Source organism: Falco biarmicus, chromosome 3, assembly GCF_023638135.1.
Source record: "Falco biarmicus isolate bFalBia1 chromosome 3, bFalBia1.pri, whole genome shotgun sequence".
Taxonomy (NCBI): Eukaryota; Metazoa; Chordata; class Aves; order Falconiformes; family Falconidae; genus Falco; species Falco biarmicus.
In genome coordinates, this window is record NC_079290.1 from 121780200 (window position 1) to 121807226 (window position 27027).

At 46.5% G+C, this 27027-nt stretch overlaps 1 protein-coding gene across 23 annotated transcripts in view; it reads right to left on the reverse strand.

Annotated features, from left to right (window-relative positions):
• LOC130145389 (endoplasmic reticulum-Golgi intermediate compartment protein 3-like) overlaps positions 1–27027 on the reverse strand; it is a 74475-nt gene that overhangs the window by 32155 nt on the left and 15293 nt on the right. For 7 of the 23 annotated variants that reach the window (XR_008820523.1, XR_008820519.1, XR_008820515.1 and 4 more), the window contains one exon: positions 22018–27021. The exons of 3 other annotated variants lie outside the window; for them this stretch is intronic. Coding sequence is in view for 10 of the 20 variants with exons in the window: in XM_056330076.1 (XP_056186051.1) it covers positions 26960–27021 (62 nt within the window). In the remaining 10 variants the exon portion in view is untranslated. 13 more of the 23 variants (XM_056330068.1, XM_056330069.1, XR_008820517.1 and 10 more) reach the window with 11 other exon arrangements.

Here is a 27027-nt window from a genome sequence, read left to right on the forward strand (position 1 = left end):
AGACTTTGCGAAATGCAGAGGGACCCTGCTGGAAACTCACTGCTTGTCAGGCTGATCTCCACAGGTGAGGTGGGGACGAAGCCATGGGTGTCGGTTTAACCCTGGCCGGCAACCAAGCACCATGCAGCTGCTTGCTCACTCCCCCTCACCCAGAGGGATGGGAAAGAGAATCAGAAAGGAATGTAAAACTCAAGGGTTGAGATAAGAACAATTTAATAAGTAAAGCAAAAGCTGCTTACACAAGCAAAGCAAAGCAAAGAATTCATTCCCCACTTCCCATGAGCCGGCAGGTGTTCAGCCATCCCCAGGAAAGCAGGGCTCCATCACACGTAATGGGTACTCGGGAAGACAAACGCCGTAATGCCAAATGTCCCTCCCTTCCTTCTTCTTCCCCCACTTTATATACTCAGCATGACATCATATGGTGTGGAATACCTCTTTGGCTGCTTCAGGGCAGCTGATCTGGCTATGTCCCTTCCCAGTCTCTTGTGCCCCTCCAGCCCTCTGGCTGGCAGGGCTCAAGGAACCCACAAGTCCCTGACTTAGTATAAACATCACCCAGCAACACCTAAAAACATCAGTGCGGTTATCAACATTTTTCTCATATCAGAGCCAAAACACAGCACTTTACTAGCTCCTAAAAAGAAAATTAACTCCATCCGAGCTGAAACCGGGATACTGGGAGCCTCATTTCTTACTCCCAGAAAAGACATGAGGTTCTAGCTGTGTTGAAATTGTTGTCTTGTGGCGCAGGGTTTCAATGAAAACAGAACTTTTGGGCCAGGGGTTTTTTTGTTGGTTTTTTGGGGGTTTTTTGCTGTTTCTGTCATGTTTGTACAGCCTAGTACTCATCTGGTCCTCATGGAATACATGGTTTAATGTAATGTCCAGGTTCCCTCACATATTTCTGGACATTCTCTACTCTGTTTTTCTCTTTTACCATTTCTTTCTATGTCTCTTCAATCCAACATCTGATCAGAAGCAATTCACTTCCATCTGATAAGATGATGACAGCATTATTTTTTTTTCCCCAGCTATAATCAGTTTGTCAATCATGGAAATGAGCTCCTGTAGTTAATTTTCTCATATGCCTATTTATTCTTTAAATGCCTTGAAAGTAAAATTTAATAGTCTCAGGAGCTAAAAGATGGATTTGATTTTTATTTCCTGTCATGGCACCCATGGAAATGTCTACATGATGGGATAATGTCATTCTGCAGTTTAAGCCAGAAGCATTAAGCAGAAAAGTTTGCCTGGCTTTTTCTGGTGATGGGATAAATTCCTGCAAGGTGAGGGCTGATTCTTCATCCTCACAGAAAACTGCATCCATTCCCACTACCTTGCCCATTGCCACTTTAATCCAACTGCTTCCATAAAACTCAATACCGATCATTTCTTTGGGGAGCAAAACCATCCCCAGCCCTTTCTAAGGAGGCTGATCCAGGAAGGACCATGCCTAGGGGCTAGTGACTCAAATTGGGATATGAAGGGCTGATATACCAAGTATTGCTCCTTCAAACCTCTGCAAGCCACCTTGAGGGAAGGACCTAGGAGGCACGGTGTCTTCCTAAATCACCAAGTTCCTTGTTTTGGAGCAGTACTCCTGGATGCTGCGAAGAAATGCCCCTACCTGCAGACACAGTAGTTTATGTTTTGGTTTTTTTTATGGAGAGCATACCATTATATCTGTCTTTCCCTAGCTGTCCTTCCTAGAGTAAGTATATCTGTCCACCTGTCTGTCCATCCATGCATCTGTCCATCTCTGCCTTCCATCCAACAAGTCACCAGGCCTATGTAACACAGCTGAAACCCTCCACCAGAAGCATGGCATAGGAGAGGGCTGGATATGGTTTGCAGGTGTAAACAGAAAAGAATGCTTGTGCAGTGCTCTGCAATGGCAGGAGGGCCAAGATACATGATCAGGAACAGAATTCCTTCTCTAACTAATGTTTTGTTTTGTGTTACAGATAAAGCAGAACTAAACTAATTATCAATTATTTTTTCCTCCCTTCTTGCTTCTCCTGGCTTAAAACAACAAAAGAGCTCTTGCAATTCCAAAGTCAATTAGTCACTGGGCTAGAACATAGGCTTTTGACATTGTAATTAGACTTCATTAATGGATCACCAGCAGCAGCAAGATGGAAACCTACTAGATGAGCCTCTCCTTGCATTTTCTTTCAGCTAATTACATGCTTATCTTGGAAACAAAAGATGCTGTGAATAAAGAAAAAAACCCCAATTATGTGTCCCAAATTGTGGACTGACGGGCTTATAGTGAAAGCCTCCTTGCTTGAGGTTGTAAAATGGTCCTTCTGCAGCCACAGAACTTCTTTTCCTTACCTTTGCTGCTGCCCACTACATATCACCAGTCCTTCTCTCCATGTTGCCACCAATCCCAAGTTCGTTTAGGTCTTCTGGACACGTAATTTATAAAACGCTGTCCCTTGGGTGTGCAAAAAACCCTTGTCCACTTTTTCCTTACTTCCTCTTTGGGTGCTGAGCATGCCATGGAAGGACTGAAGCTGCCACTGCTCCCAGAGGCGGGAGGAGATCTCTGCCTTCCAGCAGAGCTCTCTTGCCAACAAGACCCCTCTGGGGAAGCAATTTTCTCATGCAGGTCATTGATATTATAGCACAGGGTGATTAGTAATCAAATAAAAAACTGCTTTCAATTAAACTGAGGGCTTCTAGCTTGGTAGCATCTTTCAATAGCAATTTGTAACACTAATGCAAATACAATTACTGCTAATTAATGGGTAGGTAGCAGACCAGATATTACGACAATTTTTCTCCAAGCAACACCAGGCAGTGAAACCTGTCTCACACTGTATGAATGTACTGTTCCCTGTGAAAAGCGCTAAGCTTCCTCTCTCTTAGTCCTCTGAGGTAATTCAGTGAACAGATAGTTTAAGGTGCTAGTAAATTTACGTTGTGCAAATTATTATTTGTCATTTTATGTTCAACTTGGGAAGAGGCTTCAACAAGCCGTAGTACACTGCCCTGTGTAATTCCTTTCATGATGAACTTGCTAAGGATCAGAGCTCCGGCAATAAATTGTAAGTAGCTTTATACTTCAGATAGTCATTTGGATTTATTTATTTTTTAATCACCAATGATAGCAGGAACTGTTTTGCAAGTTTTACAATTGTTGTGGTATTTTACTGTTCTGCGGCCTATTCCCACTGTTATGTACTGCATAGATTAGACTGGAGATAACAATAAATGCTGAACAGTTATTTGTCCTTAGGTAGTGCTGTGTTCTTTGATGGAGATTGGATTGCTATGCCTCTCCTCTGGATGGAGAAAGTGAACCCTCAGGATGCAGAGCAGGCAGCATCATAAAGCACTTAAGGCATCATAGAAGGAGGTGGAGGGATGAGCAGGAAGGGAGAGTGCCTGGATCTCCAGGGCTCTCCTAAAGCAGATGAAGGACAGGGCACAGGGGAAATTTACAGCTGAGCAATGAGGTGTGTTACTTCTACACCTCTGAGCACACTCGCATTCCTCTGATTCTCCATCCTGGACGATGGAGACCTGTCCATGTGACCAAGTGATATCTCTGGGTCACAACAGATTTCCCCCCTTGCCCCCCCCACCCCCAGCACTGCCCAGCTCTCTTCCCTAGCTGGCGTGACCTCTTCTTGATGAAAAAGTCCATGTTTTGGAGAGAAGGAGGGAGTGCTAAAAAGCCTCTCCCTGTGTTTGGAGCTGAAGTTTGCAGCACAGAACGCTGCAGATTCATACTACAGCCCGCTCTTTCTCCCCGCCTTACAAAGGGCACAGCAAGGGAAGAAGAGTTTGAAAGGGGCCACTTCTCCACATCCATCAGTCAGCTGGAAACAGGGACTCTGGCACCACAGAGTGCCCTTATGTGGGCTGGGTTGTGAACAGGCATGTCCTGTCCCAGAGCTGGTGTGTAAAGGCGTACCTGCAGATAGCAAGGAACACAAACGGGTGTTTGTGGTTGCACTCAGATCGTGTGGAGGGCTCCACAGTCTCAGGGACTCTGTTCCTAGACCTTCCAGAAAGGAATATAATTAATAAACCACCTACGTGGGGGAAATCACTGCCTGACCTTTCATGCAGTCAACCTGCAGTGTCATCGCCTGACACTTCTGGTTTTTATCAGTGTACCCACAAATTAGCCACGATGTCTCACCAGCTAATAGGAAGAGAGTAATTACTGGTGCTACTGCTAGAGCTGATATCAAGGACTACTGTGGGAAATAAAGGATTAATTTCAACTATATATGTAGGAGATCTTGATAGCAGCAGGTGAAAGGGGAAAAGAAAATTTAAAGTAGACATCAGTGCGGGAACGGACATACAATTGTAGAAGTCGAAAGATATTTGGAACTGATGTGCAATATTCTTAGTGTGTAGGACAGTGATGGAAACTTCTCAAACCCACAGGCTGTTTCCTTGTAGTAATCACTGAACAAAGTGGGAAAACTCACAGAGAGAAGACAGGAACAGAAAGATGGGGTTTTTTTCACATCTCAGGGGCCTGTACCCAAAATCAGAATTAGGGGGAGGGTGAGATGGGACTAGCATTAAACCAGCAAAACTTAAAATGGACCATCTGAGACGACACGCTGCAGACCCCAGGAGCTGGGCTGGGGTGGGAGGGCTGGTTGCAATTTGGCTGAAACAGGATCAAACCTGTGTGTTCCCAGGTGTCAGGGTGTACCAAGGGGATGGAGATGCCTCTCCTGTCTCTGTGCTGACCACTTGGAGTGGCTAGGTTGAGCACCAGGTACTCCTGCAGGTGGGCACCAGGGGCTGTGAGGGCAGGGCTGGGTTACACCCCTCACACTTTGCAGGATCATACTGGGTCGCATTTCTTACCAAAACGTCCAGTTTCTCCATATCCCCAGCCTATTCTGGAAAGCCTTGGAATACCAAATGCTCAGGAAATAGGGAGATAGCTGGCTGGATGTGTAAGAGGGAGGGTGATAGATGTGAGAGGGAAAAGGATCTTGGCTTTAAAATGTGTATGACTTCCTGGCCTGAATGAGGCTGTCTGTTTTAGGGCATAAAGAAAAAAAAAAAAAACAAAAAAACCTGTGCTTGTTCATTTCAGGTAAGTTTTCCTGAGCAGAGGACATTTGGGACAACAGGTACAGCAGCGAGGGGTAAGGATGCCCCCTCCGCAGAGCAGCTGGTGGGACCAAGGCCCCCCCACTGTGCACACAGCCGGGCAGTGGGACACAGACCTGCCCTGCGGGACACCTGGCTCCAGGTGACCAGCCACGGCCCTAGCCATGCACTGCATGAACAAGCAGCTCTGGATGAGGTAGATGCAGTGCAGGAGTCAGGTTGGCATTTCTGACAGTGTGTTGAAGCACAGGATGCATCCAGATGTGGAGACGGACAAACAGCAGCCATTGCCTGGTGCCACATGGATTGAACTGGGAGCACTGGGACTCCATCCCTTCTGTTTCCCCATGCTACACCCCGGTGTGTTCAGCAGAGGCTCATGCAACACAGTCCCCCAGCACAGAGGGGACATCCCTTGCCACCTTGTACATCCTTGGGCACCCAGAGAAGCCCAAGGCTTGTGCCAGGCTCTGCTCTTAGGGCACATCCCCTGCTCTGCACCGTGCTGGATGGAGCCTGGTAAGGAACCCATGGTGGAGACTTGGTTTTGGGGGAGCCCTGCACCATGGCAGGGTGCAAGACCCTGAGACAAAACTCCACAGTCCTTTTGCAGGCAGCATGTTTAGGGCAGTAGGATGAAGGATGCTCTTTGCAGCAGTAATGAAAGGCGGGGGGGATGGGGGCAGCATCAGCAATGCAAAAGCTGATTTCCAAGAGGGCGAGGGGGCTACCAGCCAGGCTTTACATCCCTGTTACACAGTGCCGGGACGCACACCACTTGCAATATGTCACCGTGGTCACTAGATGTCCCCATATGAATGCAAATTACAGCCTCCCCCCCACACACACACCCCGCCCCGTCCTCCAAAACCCGTCCTCCACCCTCCACCCCGTGCTACTACCCGGCTGTTCTCCTTGACACTGACGGTAATTAAAGATAACACCACTTAGCCTTCTGCCATTTGCACTGAAGCAGCAATGTTTGATTTGTTGGACCTTTGCATCAAAAAAAGTTTAAATAAATCAGCACCTCTGCAGCAGCAATCAGTGGCAGCCGTGGCTAGCGAGGGGCTGCGGGAGGGCTGCAGTGGGGCTGTGCTTGCTCCCTGCGCTCAGGTTGATGCACCCTATTCATACCCTGCATCCTCTGTGCATCACCAGGCCGATGGGATTCTTTCTTGTTCTTGGGGAGCACAGGAAGGAAAAGAAGCTGCTTCCTTCCCGAGATGGTGCTGTGCTGAGCTGGGACCGGCGGTAACAGCAGCTCCCATCCCACTGCCCATGCTGGGTGCCTGGACAAGCCCTGAGGTTGGTGGGGGCTGCCTGAGCTGCCAATAGCCCAGGTCGGGGAAAGTGAGGCACAGAAGTGAATTGCCCAAGGCCAGGGAGATGTACTGAAGTAAGAAAGGCTGGCCAGAGGGAGAGCAAGCCTGTGCCAGGGAAGTAGGGAGCAAACTAAACAGCAAGAACTGGCCACAGGTAAAGGCTGATGTGAGATTTTTGGTCCTCAAGGGTTCAGCAGTAGGAGTCAGGGCAGGGATGCTCGAAGTGTTCAGAGCTCAGCTGGAGGCAGCCTGGAGGAGCCTGCGCTGTGTTTGCCCTGCTCTGAGACACATGCAAAGCCAGAGACCTCCAGAGGCTCCCACCCACGCAGCTCCATGTCCTAACATCTCCCCCCAGGCCCCTTCCTGGCCTCTGTATGAGACTGTCGTCTGGATCCTGACATTACCCACCTGGCTGTCACCGTTCCGCAGTGCTGCACAGGAGTTCCTGCAAGAAGATTAATGGCATCACAGCATCCTCTGCAAGCACTGTGTCCTGACCCACAGCCTGGGCCAGCTGCCTTTTGGTCCCAAACCAGAGTCTCTCCTCTCAGACTTCAGGAGGGCTCAGAAAGCTGCGATCTCCCCTCATCTCACTGTCTGCACCCCTTAATGTAGTGCATGGGGAAGACTTCTTGGGAAGAGTTTGGATGCCTTGCTGGACAGACTCTTCTCCACAGGGGCAACCTCCTTCCCTGATCTCGTGCTCTGGGGACACTGAACATTTTTGCCCATGGTGGATTGGTTCCCTGACAAGGACGGTGATGGAAGCTGGGCTGTTCCTCTGGCAGAAGCTGGCTGTGGACAGTCCCTGTGGCAGCTTTATCCCCTGCTGTCCATGCTCCTCCTTCCAGCTCCTCTGTCTTGTTTTACCTGGTTGCTTATCTCAGACTTAGTATTTTCAGGTCATTTAAGCTGCTTCATTTCCTTAAGGAGAGCCAAGTGAAGGCTGTAACTGGAGTTGATAAATCCTTAGACGCGGAACTCAACGTTTATCTGCATAGGCAGATGCTCTCTATTTCTCCAGGCTGTGCAGAGGAGGACAAGTAGATCTAATTCCCTTGGAGACCATCTCTTGTTTAAAGGTAGAGGGTGACCCCACGGCAGACATCCCCACCTGCTCTTGCAGCGTGCCCTGCTTAGGGATGCTGATCTTTAGGCTCAGCCTGGGATCAGCTGTTCCCTCCTCAGTGGCCTGATTTTGTCAGGCTAGCACACAATGTCCTGGGGGCATGTTTTTCTTCTTTCTCTCTCAAAAGAGAGATCACAGAAGTGATTGGGCTGTGTGACAAGGCTGATCCCATAATATGTCCAGGAACTGCAAGACATCATTTCTCACATCACAGGAAAATGGCCCACAGCCACCAGAAGGAAAAAAAAAAAAAAAGAAAAAAAAAAAAAAAAAAAAAAAGATGCTCTAATAGCAGGACATTATCTCATGACAATGGCTTTTAACACATGCTAACCCTTCCTATGTGCTTAGAAATCTAAGAAATGAAATGAAAGATGCTACCACTAAGGAGAGCTTCTATTTAGTGTCTCTGTCCAATTGGAGAAATGGGAAGTGGAATTTGAGACAGCAGTCCTGCAGGCTTAAGGAAATAGATTGAAAAATGCATTTGGAGTGCAGAAACAGCATAAAACATGTTGCAGTTTGGTTCATTTAGGATTCCAGTCATATGGGCAGTGACACTGTGGAGGATTTAGCTTGCCAATCAACATCTTAGTTATTTCCTCTGAACAGGATATCTTTATTCCGTGGCCATCTTTGCCTCCAACATCTATGGAGATTGCAAAATCAAGCAGTTTGGGTGATTTTGTTGTTGTTGTTGTTTTGTTTCGTCCAGAGCAGCATGAGAAGTAGGAAAATATCAATAGCAAGGAGAGAGCCCCTTGGCACCACAGGATTCATGCAGACTCACTCATCCCCAGGTCATCCAGCTGTGTCTGGCTTGGACAGAGGGATTACGTGTTGGTGAGGCTGGAGCTCAGCTTGCCAAGGATCATCTGCTTGGTCTTGGCTAGAAACACCTGCCCAAGTGCCTTAGGCTGGGGTGGATGAGGAGAGGAGGGAAGCAGTTTAGAGGAGGATGAACAGACTGAAAAAGAAAATCCAGCTTTCCTGTATTGCATGCTCTTGCCTCTTGGGAGTCCCAGGTACACGGTTGATGTCTGGTAGTGTTATAAACAATAACAATTAAAACAATTTTATTTTGGGTTCAATCAATTTAGGTTGAGAAACAATAAGCAAAAACAGTGCTGGGTGCGTGGAGAACTCAATTAGTTCCAACACACACACACCTGAGTCCTAAAAGCAGCATCTTTTATCCCTGGATCTTGACCAATCTCCTCTTGCCGGATGTTCGTCCCGCGCTTTCCCCATTGGGTCGTTAGGGTACACCTTCTCCTCCTATTGGCTCTCCTTTGGCTCGCTTTTTCAAATCTCAAGGTCTTTGTCTCCTTCGGTGTGCCTTCTCTGGCACGGTTTCGCTTTCCTTATCTCCTTTGGCAGGTTTTTCCAGGCAGCGATTGCCTCAGGGGAAGGGGAAGCCATCACATTGTCTTAAAGGAGAACCACACCACAACTGCGATACAGGTCCCAGTTTTACACAGGGTCCAACAAGTACACTTACCACAGTACATTCTATTTTTTACATGAATCATGACTGCGTTTATCACAGTAGCATGTGTGACATGGGGAATAGCCCAGCGCCCAAACAGAGAGCTGCACCCTGAGGGACAAGCACTGGTGAAAGACTCAGGCTGCAGACCCCAAGCCTGTGGGGCTCTGTCTGGAGCCCAGGCTTTCCCCAGCAAGGAGTGCGGTACCCAAGGGAACATGGTACCCAATGGAACGTGGTACCCAAAGGGATGCGATGGGGCCAGCATGCCCAGGGCCTCCAGCCTCTCTGAGCTGGAGCAAGCCTGTCTCTTCCCCCTCCTCCAGGACCTCTTGGCTCTCTTCATGGGGCATCCCATGGCCTTCCCATATTCCTGGAGCTCCCAAAAGTCAGAGACAGTGCATATATACATTATAAATGTGAGGACTGCCCCATTAGTCCTTGTATTGTTTCAAGGGGGGAAACAGAACAAACCAAACCATTTCAGACAGAAACAACTGTCTCAGGTTAGCTCCTTTTTTGTTTTGGTTTGTTTTTTTAAAAGCTTTTCCAGAGCACCCAGGGTGGGAGACAGCACTCAAATTCTCATTTTCATTCTGCTCAAGAAAGAAACCTTTGCCTGCAGTTGTTCCCTCAAAAATGAATCGTATTTTTTTTCCACTAACCCTCCCGGAATCAAATAGAGAAAAAGGGCCATTTAAATGAAAGATAGTGCTCAGAAGGTTTAATACATTAAATCAGATGCAGTGCAATAAAAAAACATTGGACCTTTTCTTCAATGAAGTATTTAGTTATAAGATCTCACTATTAACAATGATTTTTTGCCATTGTTTTTTCCTGAAAATATTTGAGGTCTACTACAAATGAAAAACAACCCTTCCAAAAAGAGCCATCAGAAAACAACTCTGGATTCAAATTAACATAACATGTTTTGTTTCGGATTCTGGAACTGGAAAAATAGACTTTTTTGCAGACATAGTAAATGCAAGACAGTGGGGAAGAAGGCCACACCCCAACACGTTAGCACAGAAAAATGTTTTTTTGCTTAAAAAAATATTCACATATTAGGTTGGAAAGAAACAAATAGGATCATTTCAATATGTTGAAACACTGCCAACTTTTTTGTTTTGTTTCTTTTTGGGTTCTCCCCCAAGATTCATATTCCTCTTATTTAAAAAAAAAAAAAGGAAATAGAGTATAAGAAAACAACCCCCCTCACTTGAAACACTCCTAACCAAAGGTTTTCCTGCCTCATTTTCTGTGGGAAAGGTGTTGGTTTCCTGAGGAGCTCTGTGATGGCCCAAGCTGCTCCATGGTCAGCAGACCTCTGCCTTTTACACCTCCTGGCAATCTGCCTGCTCACAGCTAGGTCAGAGTCAAGGTTTCTCACACACTCTAAAGGATAGCTGTTTAGAGAGATTAGCACTGTGAATTTCTACTAAATTAAGGTCTCATGCTGCAGGACCTCTGAAGTGCTGTCTTCAATTCTCCACATACCTTCACAGTTTCAGTCCATTACACTGCAGCCTCAGACAGCACCACCTCCACTGGCACCAGCTCTCCTTTTCCACTGCTCTGCTCTCCCAAGATATTTTACATGCCACATCACTGCAGCATCCCTTTCTCACGTCTAGAAGACTAGGGGCATAAGCAGTCACGAGGCTCAACGCCATCACTGATGAGTAGAACTCAGCAGACCCCAGGTCCCAGCTCTGAGTGCAAGGTCATCTTTAGCAGGCTGAGCACCTGTATTTGTGGGTCAGCCACTCAGGACCCAGTTGAGTTCAGGTGCCGATGAACAATAGGTGCGTGCTGCCCTCCAGCAGGCCAGGGATAGATGCTGTGTACAAAGCACTCACAGCCTGACTGGTAAAACACAGCTTGTGGTGAAAGAGCCATGAGGCGGAAAGATGACAGACCTGCCATAGCCTTGCCTTGCTGAAAAGGAACAGCCCACAAGGCTACTGGAACCTTCAGGGGAGCACTGAAGCCTACCCAGGAGAAGTTTCTGCTCTACACTTTTATTCAGGGGGTGGAAGCCAGCAAGGGCATGTCATGGGTAAAACCTAAGAACCAAACTGCTCTACAGATGTTGCCTAGCAAAGCTAGCATCTAGGCTTCAGTGGAACTAGTGTGACCCAGAAGTCTCATTCATCTCCTCCACATGGGAGTCGATCTCACCCAGAACAGACACTTTTTCTTTCTTTTCTTTCACTCATTTGTTTCATCCTTCGGGGGGTGGGGGGGTGGGGGGGAAGATTAAATATCAGCCCCTTTTTAGCCTTGGGTGGGGCAGAAGGGAAGGAATCTTATTGATAACAATAATAAGTGCTGAAGAGGAAGCACATCTGCAGAGGATACTTTCCAATAGATTATTGTCTGCTGGGCGTCACCAGCCCATTTCCTCCCATCTGAATTCTGCTGGTGGAAGCACTCCCAAGAGACACAGCTTCACATCTGTACACAACACCAGAGCTCAGAAGAAATGTGAATCCTAGCTTTCAAATGCCAGTAATGAGAGCAGAGTGGGGGAGTAAGAATTGCTTCTTTTATTAATCAATTCCCCCCTCCCATCTGTACTGCCTGCCATCATCCATTCCGGAGAGCATTGTCTAAGCAGGAGAGCACAACCGCCAAGCTGCTTGTGAAGTCTATTGGTAGAGTAGCCTCAGGTACAACATACTCAATTTAACAGTGATGCCACTGCCAGGGCTCTGGCAGCTAATGGAGGGCTTTGTCGGGCTGCCTGGAGGGGTGATCCATCATGCAGAGTTCAGGCCTGACTGCAAGTGGAGGATGCCTGGCTTGGGAGAATGATAGCTACCAGGGTATCTAGGCTAAGGAGGAGGAAAGAGAAGCATTCATACTGATCTGTTTAATCATCAGCAATGCCTAACCCATCACCTCTCAGCGCCAAGTGCCAAGACGCCCGAGGGGAGACCACAGCCTAGGGCAGAAGCAGACTCGAAAAGAGGAAGCTGTCAAGAAGTACAAGGGAAGAGCAAATCATCTTGGCATGGACAAGGTCAGGAATCAAAGAACTCCTAATGTTCCCTGGCAGAGGGGGAAAACCAGTTTGTTTAACTGCAAGTGAAATGGGTAAAATGATGTCTTTGCAGGGGAAAATTATAGAAGCTGGGTCTCAGCTGGGCTTCCAGTGATGCTCCTCTTGCTAACGGATGGCTGACATCAGGGATCCATCATTCCCAGGAATTTAGACAACCAATACAGCTATTAATTCCTCAAGAGCATCATTGCTCAGCCAGGACCAGTAAGAAGCAGTTTCAAATTTTCAAATTCTTGTCATGGCCAGTGTTACCAAGAGGGCTCTGGGCTGGAGCCCAGCCACAGCTTTGCTTTCCCGCGCCACTGGCCCCTGAGCCCTGGGCACAGGCTAAGGGCAGGAGAAGGTGCCCGGGCTCCTGGGCTGTTTTACCACGGAGCCTCTGCTGACAACCACAACCCAGCATCTTGTCAGTGCCAAAGTGGAGGTGAGTTTGCTTCAGCTTGCAGCTCAGGCTTCCAGCACAGCCCTTTCACTGCCATGGGCTGCTCTGACAGTTGTCACCTGAGTCTGCAGATGGTGCTGGCTCCCCAGTGACCAGGATAAGTGACATCTGGGACACAGGGCAGTGTCCACCTGCAACACCCCTCCTGACCTCAGGCCGTCAGCTCACTTCACTGGTGTCAGCGCTGACCAGCGCCAGCTGCCGCTTGCTCCCAGGCTGGCATACCTCATGATTCCGACCCCTTTTTTTTTTCTTCTCTTTTTTTTTTTATTTTTTTTGGTTGAGTTTTCTTTGAGAAGCCAGTGGGCTCAGCTGCAAAGCATCAGCTTCTCCCTGGCCTGCCAGGGACATAATTTATACCCTCAGAAATGAAGCAGCTGAGAGACGATCCAAGTATCAGGATGGGAATACCTCCGCTGTGGAGTTGCAGGAGGAGCAGAACACCCATGGCTGGCTGGCACCAGGAGCATCTGTGGTCCAGAGATGGGAGAAGCAGCAAGAGTGCACTGCACTGCTACTGCAACATCTTGCTTTCTCTCCAGTGCTCCCCCCTGGGGGCCCACCAACTCCTGGAAAGCAAACTGAGGGTTTGGGTCCATCATGGCATTTTGCAGCCACTCGGTACAGGCCAATGGAGAGCCCCATTGCTGGCTGTGTCCTGGGAAGTTAATCTGAGCATCAGCAGGACTGGAAGAGCTTCCAGTCAGGGCACCGTGCAATAGTTGTGCCAGGCCTGAGAAATTGCACCTGAGCACTAGTCATGCTGTAAAACACCAAAGGGAGCAGGTCTTGTGTACTCTTTAACAGGTGGAGATGCTGGAAAGACCCAGATCTGCATTAGGTGCAATTCCCATCACTTGGCAAGAGCCGACTCCTGCTATGCCGAGCACAAATGACTAAGAGGAAAAGAGGGTCAGGAAAAAGGGGGGTTGTCAAGTTTTACAGGTCAAAAACCTGCAGTGCAAAGGGCGGCTCACCTGAAATCACCACCGGCCTCTTCAGCACAGGATTCTCTCCACCATACTGCAAGCCACTCTTCAGACTGAGGCGCTTTCTGATACAGGCACTCTGTTGTTCTGGACAAAGCCACTTCCAACTTGATGTGAGGGTAAAAGGATTTGTGTCACTTTCTGTGGCCTTCTTGCCAGCAAGAATATGTGATTTCCATTAGCATCAGCAGACGTGATGAACCTGCACCTGCAACGAAAAATAAAAAGGCATACCCCTAGATAAAGTGACCCCATGTAAAGGATAATAAATTTGAAGCTTTCAATCAATCCCATTAAGAAGTAGTATCTACAGTCTTGTAATCAAAATCCTGCCTGCAACACTGCCAGTCTGGCTCAGACAAACTTGTTCCTCCTTGCGGCCTTTTTCAGATATAGAGATTGCCTTGTGCTGAGGTGATATTGAATTGATTCAAAACAAATTTTAGGATGTTTCAGGCATTAAAGTTCTTCAGGAAGGTCAGTGGTTATACGATACGAGCAGCTCCTTTTCAGTCTACTCTTTAGTTTCAATTTACAGTTCTGCAGAGAAACATAGAGTGATCCAGTCCCCGGGTTTAGAAGAGAATAAAACAAACTCACACAGTCAGCATGGGCAGAAGTCTTTGCATTCGATTGCAGCAAGCCCTGTTTGTGTCAGTAGTTGGACCTTGGATCTCATGTCCAAAAGCACATTCTTTGTAGGGATGAGATTAAAGAGAAGTGCGAAACCAAAGGAATGTTGCCACACTTGGGTGTCCTTGGTGTAGAGACTGCAGCTTGCTCACCTCTGGGAATGGCACGGGCCACCAAGGGACGTTGTGAAATCCAGGAGGGAAGGTGCGGGGTATAGAGGGGAAGTTAGAGGCTGCAGGTATAGGATTGGACTCTTGCATGCAGGATTGTGAAAAAGGTCATATATCTGGTTCTTTTCACAGGCTATTGAGGAGAGAAATGTGACAGGCAATGCTACACAGTATGAGCCCACAGAAAGTGGGGGCAGCTGGGGCTGCAGATAAGGGCTGTTGGAAGTCTCCTGGAGGACAATGTGGTGAGGCACCTGAGTGATGGAGGAGTGCTAATGAGATGGATGTGCAAGAGGGGAAAATGGTAGTGGTGCTTTGACCATGATGGTCTGAGGATTCCATGGATACAAGGTTTGCAGGGAGAGGTAATAGCTTCTATTAGAACAATTGGTATCATTGAGGGGAAAAAATTACTAGCTTTTGAGCACCCAGTCATTGCAGAGTTATGAAAAGGAAATTGGGGGTGAAGTATTACCAAAAGTACACAGAGAGACAACCTGACATACACATTTCTATAGCTGGTGGGCTGCTTGGTAGAGCTGCTGTTGTCTGATGCTCCTTTGGGGCACTTCCATTCCAGCAGGCAGGGTGTAAAATGCTTCTGAATCAGAGTGGAATGACTCACATTTCCCTTGTTCTGTTTACTTATGTAAATGATAACAGTAAGCTCAGGACAAATGGAGCTGCATCCTTGTTGCTCTCACACAATGTACATTTTTCCTTCAGTGGCCAGAACTACTGCTATGCATTATTATGCACTGCAGTCAGAGACACATTGGTTCAGTGAGCCATACAGAATATGTACAGACAGTATGAATCAAAGGAAATATCCTCAGGGTGAAAGCCAGTGTTCTCCATTCGTGGGGAAACAGAAAATTCACTTAATCAAAACCAGCAGGTCAGAGGCAATTTTCATTGCCGGGGCAGCTACTAGAGGGAGACATTGCCACATTCTCTAAGCCAGGGCCACCTAATTCATGGCAGTATGTCCATAATATCTTTCAAATAATGAGCAACATGAATGCATTAGTATCAAACCCAGGTTAAAAGGACCATTGACCTAGCTGAATCACCAGCAGTCCCTGATAGCCTCACAACTGCTTCCATCTGCAGGTGGTCCCTCTCTACCTCCACTGCTCTAGAAGCCACTGGTTATTCTGGGAAGCCTGAACAGCCTGTCATGTTTCCAATGTTGAAAAAACAACCTTTCTCTTCTGCTGTAATCTTTGCCCCATCTTATGCATTCCTTTCAGCAGAGGGGACTCCATGTATGTTTGTAGACTTCCCTTGTGATCTCCTTCCTCTTCTGCTTTCCAGCTTTTCCAGCTTGTTTGCGAAGTGGAGTTGTTCCTTTTATTTCTGGAAAGGACTAATGAGCTCTCTTGGTAGGGCATCTTAGAAGTGTCACTTGTCTGCAGGTTATTTAGCATTTCAATGCCGGTACACAGTGTAAAACAGCACCAGTACTCTTTTATTAACTAGCAGTCATTAAGTCAGCTTGATTGGTTGCAATAGCTTATCTCCTTTTTTTAAAAAAAATATTTTTTATTTTAGATTATATAAAAAGCTAACATGAGAAAATTTAACTTTTTATTTATCCGCTGATGAAAATGGATCACCCAAGATAAAACGTTATAGCAAGTTTTCACAAAACAATGCCACAATTGCTGAGTGCAGTCCCTGCTGCTCTGACCACCTATGGCTGGGTTTACATGGTAGCAGAAACTGTTTACCCTCTCTTCATTAGGACAGAAAGCAAGTGCAAATCTGGTGGAAGTACTTGAGACTTGAAAGCAGAAACAGGCAATTCTGTCCACCTCACTTGTCTTTAGAGAAAGCAGGAGCCATGAATCAGACGGAAATTGCTTTAATCTTGCTATGTATTAATAATACTCAATTTCATTTATTGTGAGAGGAATGCAGACCTCCCCTGCCTCCTGCTATGTTCATAATTTATCCACAATTAAGTTCTTCTGCTGTAGAATTAATAAACCATTATATTATTGATACCATCACAGACCTCCTCAGGAAACCAACACCTTTCCCACAGAAAAAGGGGTTAGGAAAACCTTTGGTTAGGAGTCTTTCAAGTGAGGGGGATTATTTTCTTATACTATTTTTTTTTTTTTTTTTTATTAAGAGGAACATCAAACTTGGGGGAGAACCCAAAACGAAACAAATCAAAAAATGGTGGTGTTTCAACAAATTGAAATGATCCTATTTGTTTCTTTCGAACTTAATCTGCAATTTTTTTTTTAATAAAAAAACATTTTTATGTGCTAATGTGTTGGGTTGTGGCCTTCTTCCACACTGTCTTGCATTTACTGTATTTTTGTCTGCAAAAAAGTCTATTTTTCCAGTTCCAAAATCCCAAACAAAACATGTCACTGTGTAACGGGCATGGAAACCATGGCTCACATCCCTCTCCCCCTCTTGGAAATCAGCTTTTGCATTGCTGATGCTGCCCCCATCCCCCCCGCCTTTCATTACTGCTGCAAAGAGCATCCTTCATCCTACTGCCCTAAACATGCTGCCTGCAAAAGGACTGTGGAGTTTTGTCTCAGGGTCTTGCACCCTGCCATGGTGCAGGGCTCCCCCAAAACCAAGTCTCCACCATGGGTTCCTTACCAGGCTCCATCCAGCACGGTGCAGAGCAGGGGATGTGCCCTAAGAGCAGAGCCTGGCACAAGCCTTGGGCTTCTCTGGGTGCCCAAGGATGTACAAGGTGGCAAGGGATGTCCCCTCTGTGCTGGGGGACTGTGTTGCATGAGCCTCTGCTGAACACACCGGGGTGTAGCATGGGGAAACAGAAGGGATGGAGTCCCAGTGCTCCCAGTTCAATCCATGTGGCACCAGGCAATGGCTGCTGTTTGTCCGTCTCCACATCTGGATGCATCCTGTGCTTCAACACACTGTCAGAAATGCCAACCTGACTCCTGCACTGCATCTACCTCATCCAGAGCTGCTTGTTCATGCAGTGCATGGCTAGGGCCGTGGCTGGTCACCTGGAGCCAGGTGTCCCGCAGGGCAGGTCTGTGTCCCACTGCCCGGCTGTGTGCACAGTGGGGGGGCCTTGGTCCCACCAGCTGCTCTGCGGAGGGGGCATCCTTACCCCTCGCTGCTGTACCTGTTGTCCCAAATGTCCTCTGCTCAGGAAAACTTACCTGAAATGAACAAGCACAGGTTTTTTTGTTTTTTTTTTTTTTCTTTATGCCCTAAAACAGACAGCCTCATTCAGGCCAGGAAGTCATACACATTTTAAAGCCAAGATCCTTTTCCCTCTCACATCTATCACCCTCCCTCTTACACATCCAGCCAGCTATCTCCCTATTTCCTGAGCATTTGGTATTCCAAGGCTTTCCAGAATAGGCTGGGGATATGGAGAAACTGGACGTTTTGGTAAGAAATGCGACCCAGTATGATCCTGCAAAGTGTGAGGGGTGTAACCCAGCCCTGCCCTCACAGCCCCTGGTGCCCACCTGCAGGAGTACCTGGTGCTCAACCTAGCCACTCCAAGTGGTCAGCACAGAGACAGGAGAGGCATCTCCATCCCCTTGGTACACCCTGACACCTGGGAACACACAGGTTTGATCCTGTTTCAGCCCAATTGCAACCAGCCCTCCCACCCCAGCCCAGCTCCTGGGGTCTGCAGCGTGTCGTCTCAGATGGTCCATTTTAAGTTTTGCTGGTTTAATGCCAGTCCCATCTCACCCTCCCCCTAATTCTGATTTTGGGTACAGGCCCCTGAGATGTGAAAAAAACCCCATCTTTCTGTTCCTGTCTTCTCTCTGTGAGTTTTCCCACTTTGTTCAGTGATTACTACAAGGAAACAGCCTGTGGGTTTGAGAAGTTTCCATCACTGTCCTACACACTAAGAATATTGCACATCAGTTCCAAATATCTTTCGACTTCTACAATTGTATGTCCGTTCCCGCACTGATGTCTACTTTAAATTTTCTTTTCCCCTTTCACCTGCTGCTATCAAGATCTCCTACATATATAGTTGAAATTAATCCTTTATTTCCCACAGTAGTCCTTGATATCAGCTCTAGCAGTAGCACCAGTAATTACTCTCTTCCTATTAGCTGGTGAGACATCGTGGCTAATTTGTGGGTACACTGATAAAAACCAGAAGTGTCAGGCGATGACACTGCAGGTTGACTGCATGAAAGGTCAGGCAGTGATTTCCCCCACGTAGGTGGTTTATTAATTATATTCCTTTCTGGAAGGTCTAGGAACAGAGTCCCTGAGACTGTGGAGCCCTCCACACGATCTGAGTGCAACCACAAACACCCGTTTGTGTTCCTTGCTATCTGCAGGTACGCCTTTACACACCAGCTCTGGGACAGGACATGCCTGTTCACAACCCAGCCCACATAAGGGCACTCTGTGGTGCCAGAGTCCCTGTTTCCAGCTGACTGATGGATGTGGAGAAGTGGCCCCTTTCAAACTCTTCTTCCCTTGCTGTGCCCTTTGTAAGGCGGGGAGAAAGAGCGGGCTGTAGTATGAATCTGCAGCGTTCTGTGCTGCAAACTTCAGCTCCAAACACAGGGAGAGGCTTTTTAGCACTCCCTCCTTCTCTCCAAAACATGGACTTTTTCATCAAGAAGAGGTCACGCCAGCTAGGGAAGAGAGCTGGGCAGTGCTGGGGGTGGGGGGGGCAAGGGGGGAAATCTGTTGTGACCCAGAGATATCACTTGGTCACATGGACAGGTCTCCATCGTCCAGGATGGAGAATCAGAGGAATGCGAGTGTGCTCAGAGGTGTAGAAGTAACACACCTCATTGCTCAGCTGTAAATTTCCCCTGTGCCCTGTCCTTCATCTGCTTTAGGAGAGCCCTGGAGATCCAGGCACTCTCCCTTCCTGCTCATCCCTCCACCTCCTTCTATGATGCCTTAAGTGCTTTATGATGCTGCCTGCTCTGCATCCTGAGGGTTCACTTTCTCCATCCAGAGGAGAGGCATAGCAATCCAATCTCCATCAAAGAACACAGCACTACCTAAGGACAAATAACTGTTCAGCATTTATTGTTATCTCCAGTCTAATCTATGCAGTACATAACAGTGGGAATAGGCCGCAGAACAGTAAAATACCACAACAATTGTAAAACTTGCAAAACAGTTCCTGCTATCATTGGTGATTAAAAAATAAATAAATCCAAATGACTATCTGAAGTATAAAGCTACTTACAATTTATTGCCGGAGCTCTGATCCTTAGCAAGTTCATCATGAAAGGAATTACACAGGGCAGTGTACTACGGCTTGTTGAAGCCTCTTCCCAAGTTGAACATAAAATGACAAATAATAATTTGCACAACGTAAATTTACTAGCACCTTAAACTATCTGTTCACTGAATTACCTCAGAGGACTAAGAGAGAGGAAGCTTAGCGCTTTTCACAGGGAACAGTACATTCATACAGTGTGAGACAGGTTTCACTGCCTGGTGTTGCTTGGAGAAAAATTGTCGTAATATCTGGTCTGCTACCTACCCATTAATTAGCAGTAATTGTATTTGCATTAGTGTTACAAATTGCTATTGAAAGATGCTACCAAGCTAGAAGCCCTCAGTTTAATTGAAAGCAGTTTTTTATTTGATTACTAATCACCCTGTGCTATAATATCAATGACCTGCATGAGAAAATTGCTTCCCCAGAGGGGTCTTGTTGGCAAGAGAGCTCTGCTGGAAGGCAGAGATCTCCTCCCGCCTCTGGGAGCAGTGGCAGCTTCAGTCCTTCCATGGCATGCTCAGCACCCAAAGAGGAAGTAAGGAAAAAGTGGACAAGGGTTTTTTGCACACCCAAGGGACAGCGTTTTATAAATTACGTGTCCAGAAGACCTAAACGAACTTGGGATTGGTGGCAACATGGAGAGAAGGACTGGTGATATGTAGTGGGCAGCAGCAAAGGTAAGGAAAAGAAGTTCTGTGGCTGCAGAAGGACCATTTTACAACCTCAAGCAAGGAGGCTTTCACTATAAGCCCGTCAGTCCACAATTTGGGACACATAATTGGGGTTTTTTTCTTTATTCACAGCATCTTTTGTTTCCAAGATAAGCATGTAATTAGCTGAAAGAAAATGCAAGGAGAGGCTCATCTAGTAGGTTTCCATCTTGCTGCTGCTGGTGATCCATTAATGAAGTCTAATTACAATGTCAAAAGCCTATGTTCTAGCCCAGTGACTAATTGACTTTGGAATTGCAAGAGCTCTTTTGTTGTTTTAAGCCAGGAGAAGCAAGAAGGGAGGAAAAAATAATTGATAATTAGTTTAGTTCTGCTTTATCTGTAACACAAAACAAAACATTAGTTAGAGAAGGAATTCTGTTCCTGATCATGTATCTTGGCCCTCCTGCCATTGCAGAGCACTGCACAAGCATTCTTTTCTGTTTACACCTGCAAACCATATCCAGCCCTCTCCTATGCCATGCTTCTGGTGGAGGGTTTCAGCTGTGTTACATAGGCCTGGTGACTTGTTGGATGGAAGGCAGAGATGGACAGATGCATGGATGGACAGACAGGTGGACAGATATACTTACTCTAGGAAGGACAGCTAGGGAAAGACAGATATAATGGTATGCTCTCCATAAAAAAAACCAAAACATAAACTACTGTGTCTGCAGGTAGGGGCATTTCTTCGCAGCATCCAGGAGTACTGCTCCAAAACAAGGAACTTGGTGATTTAGGAAGACACCGTGCCTCCTAGGTCCTTCCCTCAAGGTGGCTTGCAGAGGTTTGAAGGAGCAATACTTGGTATATCAGCCCTTCATATCCCAATTTGAGTCACTAGCCCCTAGGCATGGTCCTTCCTGGATCAGCCTCCTTAGAAAGGGCTGGGGATGGTTTTGCTCCCCAAAGAAATGATCGGTATTGAGTTTTATGGAAGCAGTTGGATTAAAGTGGCAATGGGCAAGGTAGTGGGAATGGATGCAGTTTTCTGTGAGGATGAAGAATCAGCCCTCACCTTGCAGGAATTTATCCCATCACCAGAAAAAGCCAGGCAAACTTTTCTGCTTAATGCTTCTGGCTTAAACTGCAGAATGACATTATCCCATCATGTAGACATTTCCATGGGTGCCATGACAGGAAATAAAAATCAAATCCATCTTTTAGCTCCTGAGACTATTAAATTTTACTTTCAAGGCATTTAAAGAATAAATAGGCATATGAGAAAATTAACTACAGGAGCTCACTGATGAAATGATCATTGAATGAAATTCATTGATCAGCAGATGTGAAAAAATAACAAAACTCTGTAGTGGTGTATAAAGTGATACAGTCAGGGTCTTTCACAGAAAATCGAGACAAGCAGGCTTGTGCCAATAAGCCAAGATTATAATTTGAGCAGCAGTAGCATGAGGACAGAATTGCCTTTGCTTCTCAAGCCAGCAAACTGGAGCTACCTAGAAAAGATCAGCAACATTTCAACTTCACTGCTGGGTAGATCAAGGTCAGCCAGACACCACAGCTCTCCAGCAACTACCAATTAGGCCATGAACACTGAAAAGAAAGACCTTTCCAAAAGGTCACAGAATCAAAACACATTGGCAGATTTGTTCCAGATGAATGGAGGCAGCCGTTCATGAAAGAGCATATGGTGGAGGCGTCCATGTTTTAGAATTGTCAGGGTTCTTGTTTAGGACTGGTGACGTACGGAATTAGACTCTATAACTCGAAAGTTATAAAGTAGGTATGTTTATTGCGCGCAGATGCACGGGGGATCGCTCCTCCACAAGCGTGCATGCCCAAAGTGAAGAACCATCTCACATATATACAATAAAACAAATGAATATTCAATTAAAGCCTATACATATTCATTACCTAAACCCCTTACTCTCGCTTCATACGTTAATTAGCTTATCAGTCCTTTGCCTGGAATGTGGTGGTCTTGCAGGTTTGTAGGCGATTCATGTTCTTGTGACCATCTGTGACCATCCGGATCTTCTCCAGCAAGGAGACTTAGCACTCCCTCCCTCTAGATAGCATTGGAATATCTCTCATCCTTTTCTCATTCTTTTTAAATAGCCCCCTTGTTAGAAGAAGAAGGGCAGGCGTCTCCTCAAAACTGTAGGCGTCTCCTCAAGGCTGTGTGCCTATCAGACATCGCACCCATGACTAGTCACCATACCCACATTCCTGGGCAGACATACACAGTCACAATCGATGTCCATTGTCCCCATTTCACACTATTTCTCCATATCACCGGGAACTTCACTCCTGCTCTCTTCTGACACCTATGAATACAGACACTTAAAAAGAGATTTATCTCAGATGCCTTTTACCTTGGTGTGCAGTGAGGTCTGTCCCATCCAGAGGATTCACAATGCCTGGATAATCCCTTCCAAATGAGAGATGTTTGATGTAGTGCATCATATTGATCTGAAACGGAAATGCTAATAACTCAAACAACTGCACAGCATCCAAGGGGCAAGGTAAGGAGCTTAAAGTTAATTATTTTTATATTTTTCCGAGTATGGCTCTGGAACAGAGACAGGTCCTCCCTTACTCTGTGCGTCCTAACAGTAAACTCTGAAGCACTTGCTCTTCTTTTTTGTATTCATGACAGATTCCAGGATGCGGACTTTCTCCTTTTCCTCCTGGAAACAGCCAGATGCCAGTGCCCTTACCCCCCACCTACAGCGCAGGCTGTTGCACCCACTTCTCTCCCTGTCATGGGAGCACCGTGCTGTCAGCTGCCTCGGTGGCGCTGGTACGGGCATCATCTACTTTCCTCCCAGATCCAGAAGCAGCTATGGAAATACCAGCCTTAGGAAACTGGGGAGCGCAGCTAAGGAGCAAGGCAGTCTCGGGACGAGGGGAACAGGCTTGCCAAGCAACAGGCAGATGTCCCAGACCATCCTTCACAGCCCTGTGTGAAAGCAGGTGCTAGGTTCTGCTCAGACTCGTAAAGCCAAATCCATCTGGGATCAGTACACTAGGATCTCAATGTGGCAAAGGCAGGGAAATCCAGAAGGAAAACAGACCAAGAGAACTAGAACATTATCTTGGGAACACTTACATAATCAAGTCCAAAGCTCTGCAGATCGTGAAATGTAATATAAAAACAGTTTAACAATATAGTTCACACTGTGATAACAAGCATACCTGTTTACCTTATTCTAGCTTATAAGGGAGTTCCTCTCATTTCCATTGAGATCTAAAATGGCAAGAAAATCCCCTGGGTTTCTCTCTTGCTTGCAGTAGGGCACATGATAGATAAAACTGCTGCAATTCCCCTCCTGACATACACTAGCCACTGCTAGAATGAATGAAAGTATCTTTAATTGGGGTTACTTCAGAACAGGTATTTTGGTCTTCATCTGAATGTGTTCTTAATCTACGGCAAAAACAAGACCCCAGGGGCAAGGAAGGAAAAATTCACAGTTATCTATCTCTGTCACCACCTGATACACATGACTCCTCTAACTACTGTAAAACAGAGGCACAACAGATCCAAACTAACAACTGAGCAAAGCACAAGCCTTAATACCAAATACAAGTTCCCTAATGAAATTATCATTATCTTAGCAACTCTCAGGGGCTCTGCCTATCAATCAGCCTTGTTACAGCTGCCCAGAGAATGCACAGGGAAAGGAAAAGACTGTGGGGAGAGCCTGAGCAGGATGTTTGCAAACAACTGGTACGACCAAGATGACTATCACTAGTGCCAGGGTTTGGGGTGTTTGGCCTGCCCTTCCTGCATACAGCGATATGACAATGCCAGCAGCAGCATGCACCCCCAAAGGGAGCTGGAAATCAGGGGCAATGGGAGGCAACTGATATCTTTTGGTTGGTTACTTAAATTACTTTATGTAATGCCAGAAACATCAGTCTCAGGATGAAATATAACTTACAACTTGATTTCAGTATTGCTCCTACCAGGTTTGTCCAAAGTCACACTATCATCTTAAAGTAGCCAGAGGCCATGGCGCATTTTAACACTGGTCAGGAAGTCAGATCTCAACTTTCACCTTTGCAAAGATAAACATGCTTCAAAAAACGCAGTCTGTTATTTAGGAGCTGGTGGAGTCAGATCACCCAGTGCTGCTACATGATCAACAAAGATCAGGAATGCTGCTCCCTTCAAGTGTTTCTGGCACACAGCCTAGCACAAGCCAAGCCAGAATGCTAAAGAGCCGACCAGAACTAGCCTCTCCTTTAAAACATTTATTCAACATGAGTGTGCTGTGAACTCGGGTTTTTTTCCATCAACATCTTCCATTAAAACACCAGAAGCTTTACCTGCATTTATATAAACCCCTTACTAAAGAGATATGCATGCATAACAGAGAACATACAGTTAGAAAAAGGAAATGCTAAGCCTAAACTATGTTCCTCCTAATGCTCTGATCTAGGGAGAGCCTTTCCATTTCACAGTTAAAATGTTCAATGCTCACAAACGAAGGTTGCAGTCACTGGAATTAAGACAATGGCTCTGCATTACAAAGAGCTCAGAGCTGCACTGGCTTCAGATATTCTTGGTGCTGTCTCTGACAAATGTGCAGACCTGTCACTGCCACTAGCAGAGTGGTTTGTGTGCCTGTGCTGGCAACTGCATCACGGAGCTCCTTTGGCTTTAAAAAAGAAATTCCTACTAAAACTTTGGAAATACATGTGAAATGGTGGCCAGGGAAAGGAAAGAAAAGCAAAGTGGCCTTGGGATTATGCTATGCCATTTTTCTTAACGGAACACTCTGTTTCATGTTGCAGTACTATCTGCAGTTAAGGCAAGAGTTAAGTGCCTCAGCTGTCCGTGAAGTGTCAAGCCCCACTGCCTTTTGCACAGACACCAGCAGGGTAACCTTCGCGGAATAACAAAGTTCTACAGAGCACTTGGCTCTGGTGGATCTGCATTTAAACTGGACCTATTGTCAAAGGAATAGAACAGTCTTTGTCTCCCCATCCTTCTGTTGATGGCCCATTCCTGTCCCACCCTCTCTTCAGATAAGAGTCACATCAGAGAATGCATGCAGCAGGCTGAAACGTGTGAAGTACTGCTTTATGTGAGGCTGTTCTTGTGGTCAGAGCAGCTCCAAAGTAAGGTTAAATCACACAGCTGCAGGAATGCTTGTGCTGGCACCAGGTGGCCTCCCGGTAGCTGCTCTCCTACAACCCTGCACAGGATGATGGCGGTTATTAGGTTATCAGCTTTAACACTCGGGTGGTCACATTCCTCAGCACCTGAAGTGTGACCCGAGTACTAGCAAGGCTAACAAGTCTTACAGAGCAGCACCAGACAAATTCAAGGGCACCCCTTGAGAAAGACCAGTCATTAACTAACCTGTTACACTAGTTACATTGTATGTGACCCATTTTAACATTAACTGGAGTTAAGGCTCTCCAAAACATTTTCCCCCAGTGCTCTGCTTGAGAAGTGCACCCATGTGACCTCATGAGGGTCAAGGGCAAGGTCCTGCATCTGGGTCTGGGCAAACACCCCCCCCCCCCCCCCATATCAATACAGGCTGGGGGATGTAAGGGGTTGAGAGCAGTCCTGCAGAGGACTTGGTGGTACCATTGGACGAAAAAATGGACATGAGCCAGCAACATGTGCTCACAGGTCAGAGCTGACCATGTTCTGGGCTGCATCCAACGATGCATGACCAGCAGGTCAAGGGAAGCAATTCTGCCCCTCTGCTCTCATGAGACCCACCTGGAGCACTGCATCTGGCTCCGGAGTCCTTGGCACGGGAAAGACACGGACCTGTTGGAGCAGGAGAGCCACAAAAATGATCAGAGGTCTGGAGCACCTCTTCTAAGACGGGCTGAGAGAATTGGGGTTGTTCAGCCCAGAGAAGAGACTCTGGGGAGACCTTATTGTGGCCTTTCAGTACTTAAAGGGGGCTTATAAGAAAGATGGGGACAAACATTTTAGTGCGGCCCGTAGCAATAGGACAAGGCTTAGTGGTTTTAAACTGAAAGAGGGTAGATTCAGACTAGATAGAAGAAATTTTTTATGATGAGGGTGGTGAAACACTAAGAGAGGTTGCCCAGAAAGGTGGCAGATGCCCCATGCCTGGGAACATTCAAGGTCAGGTTGGACAGGGCTGTAAGCAACCTGATCTAGTTGAAGATGTCCCTGCTTCCTGCAGGGGGGGCTGGACTAGGGGGCCTTTAAAGGTCCCTTCCAACACAAACCATTCTATGATTCTGTAAACTACCAATATCATTCCAGCCACTGTGTATTTTTATATATTTGAGGAAGTCGAAGTCCTTCACAACTGAAATTTTACTGTGAAAGTTCTGAATTGCCTTGAAATTCTCAAGAGCTTTTCTCCAAAACGTCCCTTCCAGAGATGCTGATATTCAGGTCCTGGACCAAACACCGTACCTGAGGTTGTTTTACAGCAGGGCATCAAAGTTTTGTAGAACAAGTGAGGCTGAGAGACTGCTCAGAGACATTCTCCTCCATGTTCTCCCACAACCATGTGGCAGCACCTTCAGAAAACACTTTTCTATTCATTCCCAATAGTTCTAAACCTCTCTAACGAAATTTCAGCAATGTCCTCCCTCCTGAAGCAGTGCTGCTGTTACCACAGACAGCAATGCAAAGATGTTCAAAGGAAATGGTCTGAAACACTTGGAAGCTAAAGGTCACAATAAGCAGGAAAAGAAAATACTTTACCATGTACATGAGACTGTTGGAAACTTTTTGCCGGTGCAAACTGGAAATTTCCAGCTACCTGCAG